General features: G+C 35.6%; 1 protein-coding gene across 1 annotated transcript; it reads left to right on the forward strand.

The window, feature by feature from the left end:
* The first annotated feature begins 197 nt into the window (after positions 1 to 197).
* LOC113231963 (sphingosine-1-phosphate lyase) lies at positions 198 to 5,713 on the forward strand. The gene is made up of 5 exons (XM_026466534.1): positions 198 to 460; positions 848 to 1,056; positions 3,405 to 3,638; positions 4,075 to 4,284; positions 5,563 to 5,713. Exons 1-5 carry the CDS (start codon positions 208 to 210, stop codon positions 5,707 to 5,709), a joined length of 1,053 nt encoding a protein of 350 aa, XP_026322319.1. The 5' UTR covers positions 198 to 207; the 3' UTR covers positions 5,710 to 5,713.
* Positions 5,714 to 11,527: the final 5,814 nt, after the last annotated feature.

Raw genomic sequence — 11,527 nt, forward strand, 5'->3', positions numbered from 1 at the left:
TGAAAAATTGTGGTCGTGGTGATTTAAAATATCATTAAGGGAGTAAATTTTCGAAGAATAACAATTTTTTTATCGTAATTTAAAAAAAAATGATATAAATTTTTTTTCTTATTTTTCCTCAAGTAGTTATGCGCAGGTCCACCCTCCAGCGCCCGCTTATCGTTGAATTTTGGGACACGCTGTATGTATATAATGTTTCAGGGATGTATGTACAAAGTTCAATGTTCAAAATATACTTGTTTAGGTCCAACAACAAGACTACGCAAACAATTCTTTCGATGGTTGCGTCAAGTACCTATAGTTAAACGGAAGATTCAGGAAAAGATGGATGAGATTAATAGGGACTTCCGCAAAGAGGTGACAAAGAGACTATCCGGGGTGCCAGTTAGGAGAACGCTTCCGGCGAATGGACTCACTGCTGAACAGGTTTCAGAAGAGGTCAACGATCATCTTAATTTAGGTTAGTATATATTAGTATAGTATGTATGTACACTTCATGACCAAACTATAAAAACAAATATGTATTATAGTAGGAGTAGCTATAATTACTATTATCTGACAATATAATTTTTTTTTGTAGTTTTAATAATTTCGTGTGATGCAGATGTGCCCTATTGCCTGTAATGTTATATTCTTCGCCATAACCAGATAAATGCATTGTGGTATGAGAGTTGACAACAAACGTTGAGTGTCTTGATGTGGAAATTAGAAACTTGGGAGACAATGGGGAATCAAATTCACTTTATGCTTGTAACACAAATCTATGTATTGTAGGTCAAATGTCATTATTTATTATTATGAGTGGAACCAAACAAGTAATATGCATAGGAATTTTTATTTTTATCAGGAGCATATGATTATAAGAGTGGGAACATCTCCGGAGCAGTATACCACGTCAATGAGGATATAACCAGAGTGGCGTGCGAAGCTTACTCACAAACAGCGTATACCAATCCATTGCACGCTGATGTATTTCCTGGCATCAATAAGATGGAGGCTGAGGTGGTACGGATGGCCATCAACCTTTTCCATGGCGATGACGATTGTTGTGGCACGGTATGATGTTTAATATTTAGTTTGACCCTCCAACTAGTGTCGGTTGGCAGTCAGCTCTGCGTAATTCAATTCAATTCAATTCATTTATTCATTCGTTATTACAGGTACATGATATAGATGATAATAATAATTTTATGGAATCTCTGCAATAAGCCAAAGTGGCATACGAATTGTGAAAGTGGCATAATAATTGTTCTTGTTTTTGTCGAAGTGGGATCATACACACGAGGACAGCTGTGATCGCAATGCGTGTTTACTAATGTTAAGCAGGCAACACTTTTTCTAGACTCTTTATACTGTATCCTGGCCATTTCGCAGTAACTTTTACGCTACAATGATAGTTATATTTTTTTTTACTTTTAATTTATTTTGGTGCTTTGATCATTATTGAACATGTCAGCCCCAATGCAAAAAAAAAACACTTAATATAATCCATTTGGATTATCCAGATGGATAAAATCAATGATCTTGTTAAAATACTACGTAACCAAACATGAAGATTAACTATACAGGGTGTAATAGTTAAGTATGCCGAGGCAATTATTCCGTGAATATAAGAGATATAAAAAAAATCTTTAAACTGATGTCGAAAGTACGCTACCTAATGAGTAAAACGACGTCAATAATTTCAAAAAATAAAACTAGAAATATCCAAAATTTTCACGTTAAACACTTCTAAGCATTTAATATGCCATTCGTAGAGAGGCTTCAGTTTCGAACAACTACTTTGAAATTACCTTTATTGAATGTCAGGATGGGTCACACCACTATTATATTCAATTATTTTTTGTGAAATTACTGCACTAATTTATTTAATTATTAATTATAAAATTTATAGTTTGTATTAATTAATTAACTTAGTCGAAGTTATAACCTGTATCGAGTTCTTAGGTTTTCGCAAATGATACGCATTGGAAATGATAAAATTTTTTCGTATCGAAATCGCGTGTATTCTATATTACCTACCTAAAACAACGTCCGTATAGATAATGTAGTTTAGTATTAATGCGATAGAATGATGTCGGAATTTGTACTCAGTACTCTATGAAGTACTTAATGAGACATTGTTAGTGTATTAATAATTATCTTAATATATGTAAGTATGTTGTCACCATATTATCGCGATAAAATTTTGATTTTGGTGATTTTGTGTAAGTACAATATATAGAGATCTGCATATCATAGTATTCGTAAATAAATTATGGCCCACACACTGTGTCAATACGAAAGAGAGAGTCAGATACAATTTTCAAATTAGTCTAAAAATGAGAGAAAAGTTTCCCCTAGTATCCATCACATTAAGACCAACTTGAGTCACTATATTACGGAACGTTCATTTGTATAATTTTCATTAGGAAGCGTTTACTGAAGCTTAACAGTTAAAACAACCCGTGAATATTTAGTTTATGGCAACAAGTTGCGTAACTTATTAGAATTAACCAATGCCACACTAGAGCATACAAACTCACAGTTGCAATAAACGCTAATTGTTCTACCAAGGCTAACACAATCTTAAGCGTACATCATTATCTTAATTGTTTGTTTGTCTTTGTTACAATTTCCATGTACAAGTTGTTCAGAAATTGTGATTTGTTTTATTGGTAGTAAAGTCTTTATACTTGTGGAAAGATTATATAAAATGGAATACGTGATTGTTGTTTTTTAAAGAGTTCAGATTCTTTTACGACGACTACATAACGATTCACTTATGAATTCGTGATATATACATAGAATGTTATATCTTAGTAATGTCTCTAATTTGAAATCTTTTATACTTGAAACGGATAGTCTGGTTTGAATTTAGATCAGCTTGAAAAGAGTGTCTTACTGAATTTCGACAAACACTATTTCGACTCGACAGTACTTCGACTACACGTTAATTCGACGGAATACTATCTAATTCGACAAAACACATGTTACACAGGTCACTAGCCCGACAGATCACTGCTTTGACAACACAAACATTCAATAGGTCACTACATCGACAGAAAGCTACTAGGACAACATATGTATTCGACAGAACATGAAATTGACAAATGAGTGCTTAACTAGTTTCAATTATTTCTCAGACATATTTATGTACATGAGATATTCCCTCAAGAATGAAGTGGTCCCTAAGTAATCTCTCAGTACAGCAAATATTTATATTAAATATTTCATGTTCTGTCGGAATAGTGACCTGCCGAAAATATGTTTTGTCTAAGTAGCGTTCTTATCGAATTAATGGTTAGTCGAAGTAATGTCGAGTCGAAACAAAAAAAGTAAGTATGATACTCGCTTGAGAAGGTTTTGTGTCAAGCACATTAATTTATTCCCTAATTCCAATCACATTAATCTTTCACTTCCAGGTGACCACAGGAGGTACCGAATCCATCATAATGGCCTGTAAAGCGTTCCGTGACTTGGCATACAGCAAAGGAATATCGAACCCTCAGATTATAGTGCCATCAACGGTACATTCGGCCTTTGATAAAGCGGCTCAATATTTAGGGCTGTCGGTTAAAACTATACCGGTAAACCCTGAAAGTATGACTGTTGATGTGGAAGCTGTGAAAAAGGCTATTGGAACAAGAACTTGCTTGGTAAGCTGATTATTAAATATTTTATTGTATACAATAATTTTTTTTTTTTTTTCTTGTACCTTGTTTGAGTGATGTATAATAAAAATGGATGCCTGGCTACTTCGGGAACATCGTTCCAAATAATCTTCGCAAATCGCTTGTGTTGAATATTGTTTACATGCGGTTAATTATCTCACATTCCCTCCGCATAAAATAAATAGCACAAGCGCTATTACAGTCACAAACATCACCGGCAAACATATATTCGATACGTGTTTCGCGATGTAGTAAAGTAAATTAAGTATTTAATTTTTTTCAAAAAGGATACTTCCAAGTGACGTCTGAATCTACTATGTATAATCGATGTTTCCTTCTTGCATATAAATGTGTAAGTTGTGAAAATGTATTTATGTACAGTGGATATTAATATAATTAGTCTTAATTATTGCTCTTACAGATTGTGGGTTCAGCACCTAATTATCCATACGGAACAATGGACGACATCGTAGCACTATCGGATGTGGCGTTAGAATACGACATTCCGTTACACGTAGACGCGTGTCTCGGTGGCTTCGTGGCTGCATTCATGCCAGCCGCTGGCCACCCTGTGCCTGTATTCGACTTCCGGCTGCCTGGTGTTGCTAGCATATCTGCTGACACGCATAAGGTTTTTATATGAATAGTTTACCTAATTGTGGTAGATGTTTCAATGCAAAACCCGTGTGGTTAAGTACCAAACCTACTATTGCAAAGCAGCATTGGTATGGAAGGGTTAGGAGTGTCAGTGCAATCAGAGATACAGTAGTTATTTATATACAGTGCAGTAACAACTTTCCATCAAGGGCCCGCCGTTTGACTGTTCACCAATTCCTATAAGTAAACAAATATTTTATGTTATTTTTCCGTACTTATTCTATTAGCCAAAAATAAAACAGAAAGTCTCAACCTTATTAGGTAGAGAATATGCAAATCGGGCAGCAGCTGAGCGAGAAGGAATATTATGAACAATAACTATATCTACCTACTCTCCTAAGTAACGACCATTAGTAACTACCTACTCTCCTAAGTAATGACAATTAGGTAAAGTGCATAGCTTGCATGCAGTTGTCCTTTATCGAAAATTTGAAACTTATTGTATCTTTTTTTAACTTCCACCAACAAAGAAAAAACTCAACGCTGCCCTCCATGTCATAACTATCGCATTTGCATTTCGGTAACTTTCGAGATATTGGCACCTAAAGCTTTTTGTGAGTAAAATGAGTAAAAAAAAAGATATAAAAAAAAAACGATAAGAGGAGGTTGTAGATTTCATTTCACTGATCCCAGATAATGTTAATGACCACATTTTGCCAAAAATGTTCCCAATCAGATTGCGATAAAAGTACCGAGAATAAACGGGCATGAAGAGACGTTTTTTTTATTTTTTTATATTTTTAAATTATATCAAGTGACGGGACGAACAATTCGTGCGCCTGATGGTAATACGCCTGTCTATAACAGTTGCAGTGCCACTCAGAGCTTTAAATCACAAAGATTTGAGGGACACTGCCTCTGCGCTCGTCACTCTGAAACATAAGTTGACAAGTCCCATGTGCCTGTAATTTCACCAGCACCCTTACCCTTCAAAACCGGAACACAGTAATGCTGACATTACTGCTTGGCGGCAGAAATAGGCAAGGTAGAACTCTACTGCTACTAAAACTGTCTAGTGGGAGTGGAGGAGGCGAAGGAGGTTTGTCAGAAGCATAGCAGGTGGAGGTCTCTGTCTACTCTGGTGGGAGACAGGCGTAATGATATGTATTTATGTATGTATGTCGATTGTGTTTGTTATAATTAGGAGGGCAGATTGTGCAAGTTCGATAATTTCTTATCCACATTATCAATAACGTAAACGCAATATATTGCCCTGATGGCTTATTTTTTATTTATTTTCAAATAATTTCAGTACGGCTACGCCCCTAAAGGTACGTCCGTGATCCTGTATCGACGCCCGGAGTACCGCCATCACCAGTACACTGTTACTACAGAGTGGCCTGGAGGCGTTTATGGGTCTCCCACTGTTAACGGTGCGTATTTTCATATGTCCTACTAACATAACTGTAGAGCTAGCACGACAGGGCGCGACTAGCGCGAGAGCATCGAGTGTATAACCAGAAATAGATGAAATGTCATTTTATTTATTTAAAAACTATTCTGCCAAATCATTACGGTGACAACTGCGCTGCGATTGGCTAGCTCGAATTCGAAACAATTGACGGGTGTCGTCAATTGTTTCACTTCAAATCGATCAGTTTAAATTGAGCTTTGCTATAATAAATGAAGATTTAATTACCGATGAAATATGATTCCGTTTGTTTTGTAATTAGATGTTTTGCTGTTTTTACCCACACCACTGAATTGTACAGCCTCCTATTGTTAGAGATATTATCTTTGTTACAATAAATATTGAATATTTTTGGAATATATGGAGACGTACACACAGGTCAGTTTTTGGCGCTGTACTATTTCAGGTTTTTAATTTGTGATTTCAGCGCAAACAGAGTTAATATTTAAAAGTGATATAAGACCCATTTGTCGGATGAGTTGCCAGCGATGACCCTTATTTCGTCTCTATTTCTAGTTATACAGGGTGTCCCAAAAATAACACGCCAGAGCGACACTGTGGGTAGGTGAGCTATATACCTACCAGAAAAAATTAATTTTACCTTAGTAAAAGTCTTTTAGTTTTCGAGATATTTGCACTTTTTTATTTTTTTAGAATAACTCTACTTTTTATTGAGTTTTTTGCTACTATTGCCAGGGTTAGCTCCAGATGGTAGTTGTTTTTATTTTTCAGGTAACCTGAATAGCTTTTCCAGGTACTGCAAGTAATATTTTATCTGATAAATGTCATAAAATGTGAAAAAAGTTATTAATTTGGTATACCTCGTACCCTTGTAAAAAGTTAAACGTTAACTTTGAATAGCTAGTGTGAAAAAAAATGTATTAAACTGACTTTGCAAATGATCTTAAAAATTGCTCCACTTAATGCAGAATCAGGAATGGTACAATATTATTGAGATTTTTCGCAAGAACATAGTCATTTAATTTATTTTTCGTCATAACACCCTACCAGCCTAATCAGTTTCTAAACAAAATTAAATTTAATCTTTTAAATGAATTAATTGCTAAGCGCTAGGTAACGGCGCATCAATCTTTTTCCCACGTTGTATTCGTAATAAAGGAGTGAGATAGTTACTAGGCTTTTCTTTCTCTCTCTGAACTGGTACAAACAAACTGTGACAAATCAAACTTCCCAAAAGCATGCGGATTTAGCTACTAATATCGTGGCATGCTATTGTGTGTCGCTTGATTTGTCGCCGTTTTTACTTAATGGAAAATAAAACAATAAAATTCAAATATTTTAATTTTTATTAGATATTATAGCAAGTATTCAAACTGCCTCCCACTGACTCTAATGCACATGCGACATCTTTTGACGAATGAGCTTCTCAGACGCCTCAAACTCATTTGAGAAATTTCTCGAGCTGCTTCATAGACTCGTTGTCGTAGTTCGGTTTCTGTAGTGATAGCTTTGGAGTAAACTTTATCTTTTAAGCACCCCCAATAGAAGAAGTCGAGGGGGTTCAGATCAGGTGATCTCGGTGGCCACAAAATTGGTCCCAATCGGCCAATCCATCTTCGTGGGAACGTCTGGTCGAGGTGCGTTCGGACGTCGCGAGCGTAGTGGGCTGGACACCCATCATTTTGAAACCACATTCTTCTTAGTAATGCTATTGGCACATCTTCGAGAAGGTTTGGCAAATGGTTTTGTAAAAACTCTAAATAATTTTCGCCATTTTGAGTCGGAGGCAGTTCAACTGGACCAAATATTTCCCCATTGAAAATTCCGGTCCATAAATTAATTTTAAACTGGTGTTGGGACCGATCTTCTCTTCTCTCGTGCGGATTCTCTAACTGCCTGCTAATGGATATTGTGGAGATTTACATAGCCATCTCTGCGACATGCTGATTCATCACTCCACAAAATCGTATTAAAAAAGTTGGGATATTCACTGTGCTTTTGAAGCATTTGTTGACAAAACTGTACGCGTTTAGCGTAATCGCTCGGCAGTAAAGTTTGAACTCTCTGAATATGGTATGGGTGGCCTTTTTAAAATTCGCTGTGCCGTAGACTTTGAAATGCCAGTCCGTCTTTCTATCAGGCGAACTGAAGTGGACGGATCTCTTGACACTTCCTGCAAAACTATTTCGTCTGCGACGGTACGAGGTCTGCCTCCACCACGATGGCCAGGGTTCCACCCTCTCTGTATTCAGCATCAACTCTTATTATGGTCTCAGGGGTCGGTGGCCTACGGTTAGGAAATCTTACCGCATACAATCTTGCTGCTAATCTTGCATTTATCGATACGATGCCGCGAGCAGAAACACGTCTAGTTTCGCCGTAAATTAGGTACATGTCAGCGTAATCACTATGAGTGAATTCGGGGTTTTCTCCAACGATATTCCGTTGATCTGCCATTTTAACTGTATGAAGACAGTATCCGGAGGCGCAGCCGTCGATCACACACAAACAACACGGTCCAAATAGTAAGCAAATCAGGGTCCAACGTAATGCCAAGTTGTTGATATGATTACTAAAAAAACTTTTCCGATCGTTATCAAATCAAAGTCCAAAATGATGCCAAGTCGTCGAAAGTGTAGAAACGGAAGCAGCGATAAAACGAAAAACGCGTACGTAGCACAAATCTTCAGTCTTACCACAAAAACGTTTAAGCAGTTGTTCACCAGATGTTTAGAAAAAGTTGTACCATAAATTCGCGCCTAACCATTGTTTTGGGATGGACAGCGGTTGGACATTGTTTAAATTTAAACCACTGCCAGATGTTAGTTTAACGCGTGTTTTAGCCATTGCTACAGATCACCAATACTCAAGGGTCATTGCAAGCTACCGTTTACTGTTGTGTTTTATTTCTCTTTTCGTTTATTTGTGGTGATTATTATGGAGGTCTTCAATTTTATTGATTCTATTGACATGGGCGACGTGGATTATATGGATATGTTTCGAGACAGAATACATCGTGAGCGAATTAATCCATTTGAGTATTACGATGAAAAGAAATTTCGGAAAAGGTATAGTTCAATCTTCGGACCATAACATAGTGATTGTAAAGAAAGAAAGAAAGTGAACATGAAAGAAAGTTTCGATTTTGTAGAATATAGACGTCCACGAATGCAGAGTTGACAGGTGCCTTCTACATTAATAGAAAATATTGCAAGAAGAAATTTCATACAATAACATTTTTGATATAACAAATTTATTAATAAAATTTGGACAAAATTATGCCATTTTTACATCATTCAACAATAATATTTCAAATTCCTTTTTCTTCAACTTTTTTTTCTTTATTTCTTTTTCGATCATCAATACTTCAGTTAGTAGCTTGTGTCTTACATCCTAGTGACACAATTCTTTAGTTTGGTATTTTATTTTCAATTTGTACTCCTTCTCCCATAATTTCGGTGTTTTCGGTTCTTTAACTTCATTGTTTGTTTGTAAAATAGTACTTTTTGGGTTAATCTGAAATAAATAGGCAGAGCTTTTTTAAGTATAGTAAATTATGTGCAAACATAAAATGAGATATTTACGAATTACTCTCTCAACTTTGCGTTTTTTACTTCCTCCTTTCTATGGCATGCTTTGTTTTTGTGCTATATTGTTAATAAGACATTTGGGTAGTAGTTTACGTGCCATTCCGGAATATTTACGAATTATTATTTTAAATGCCGAAATAAAAATCTGTAGCTAAAAAATAGTACAACTGCATTACCTCCTCATCATTTACTTAGTAACAAATGCTTATTCAACAAATGCTGGTTTATCTATTTGTTCAACTGAGTCCTAATTGAACAAAAGAGAACCGAGAGCTAATTACAACTTACTAGAATCCGTAGCAATATTTAACTATTTATGATGTCGTCTTAGAGTGCATTGATATGCAATTTCTATGTATTTTATCAGGGCGAAAATTTCCAAAAGGGAACTTACTTTCATAATTTCGTGGTATTTAATTCCCATGTGTAGGATGACACTACAAAATTTTTCGTCTTGAATCGAGTTATCACCACACTCGCGTTTTTATCCAGTTTTGATACTATTTACCGATTTAAATACGAAACGCACGAGAAAAGGCGAAAGTTTTTTAAAAGAAACCAACGATCACTAACATTACACGCCCTATCAGTCCTCTCTTAGGTTCAGGTAAAAACTACGTTCCGTTACGCTTTACCCATTAACAAAACAGGCTATAAGGTAAAATAAAAAAAATACATTTTAACAAATTCTTGCATTGTATTGTACAACTTGCAAATTATTTTATATTATTTTATGACAAAACATTGCTAGTTATTTTAAAATTATTAATAAACCACTGTTGGATCTGCGTAAAATAGAAAAGATGGGGACAAACGGCGAATGACTGAATGAATGAATTCTAGTGCTGCCATAGATGAATATTATTTCTGTGTTTATACTTTGTCTACAAAGACTGGCGTTAAACATGGTTTTGTGGTACGACACGTTAAACACTGTTTTAAACAATGTTTAAAGACTTAGTCACTGACTAAGTAAACGCATGTTAAAACGGTGATTATTAAATCTTTTGTAGTAAGACTGAAAGGCTTGTACTAACGGGTACTACGGGCCCGACCCGACCCGATCCCACCTGGCGACCGACACCGACGTAAGAGAGAGATAACAAATAAGGGTCTACCTCTCGCTCATTTTTTACTACCTGGGGCCTAGCGACAGAGTAGTTAGTCATAAAGCTCAATAATTTAACACAATTTTTGTTTAGAAACCAAATCGGCTAGTAGGGTGTTGATGTCGAAAAAAAATTAAATGACTAAGTTCTTGTCAAAAATGTCAATAGTATTGTACAATTCCTGATTGTGCATTAAGTGGAGTAGTTTTTAAGATCGTTTATAAATTCAGTTTCATACAATTTTTTTTCACACTAGCTATTCAAAGTTAATGTTTAACTTTTTACAAGGGTACGAGGTATACCAAATTAATCACTTTTTTCATAGTTATGATATTTCTCAGTAAAATATTTTAGTAAAATATTAGTTGCTGTGCCTGGAAAAACTATTCAGAATACTCGAAAAATAAAAATAACAACCATCTGGAGCTAACCATGGCAATAATAGCATAAAACCCAACAAAGAGGGGCCCAAAAAAGGGCCTGTATCTCGAAAACTAAAAGACTTTTACTAGGGTCAAAATATTTTTTTCTGGTAGGCATATAGCTCACCTACCCACAGTGCCGCTCTGGCGTGTTATTTTTGGGACACCCTGTATAATCGATGCCCGAGAGCGACATAAATTGCGATATACTGCTATTCTCGCATAGAGATCTCGCGCAAGTCGCGCCTTATCGTGCTAGCCATACTGCTGTGACAGCGTGGTAAGTAAGTTAAATTTTCGAGACAATATGAACATTTGCAAATGCACAAATGAATAGTGATTACCTTTAATGATGATGGAAATGTGAACAAACTTATGTGTATCAATGGTACCTATTTCTAATGCCTAAAATACAGTTTGATATTATAAATTTCACTGAATCCTTTATTTATTTTAAATTATTGCACAATATTGTAATTGTATTGTATTACAATATTGTACGAATGGCGGGCTTAATACTATAAGGTGAACCAGTCAACCATTGGGCCAAGTAGAAAAATAAGTTAGTACTACACATAATGGTGGCATTTCACGTGGCTGTTTGTATTTGCATATTTGTTATATTTGGCAAACAATCACCATAGATGGTTTATATCCGTGTGTAGATAGCAAGTTTGACAAAATAATAGGGGTTAAAGTATGAAATTGCCGATTTGTACTGAAA

The sequence above is a fragment of the Hyposmocoma kahamanoa genome, unplaced genomic scaffold (genome assembly GCF_003589595.1).
Source record: "Hyposmocoma kahamanoa isolate Upper Pololo Valley unplaced genomic scaffold, ASM358959v1 66, whole genome shotgun sequence".
In the NCBI taxonomy this organism is placed as follows: Eukaryota; Metazoa; Arthropoda; class Insecta; order Lepidoptera; family Cosmopterigidae; genus Hyposmocoma; species Hyposmocoma kahamanoa.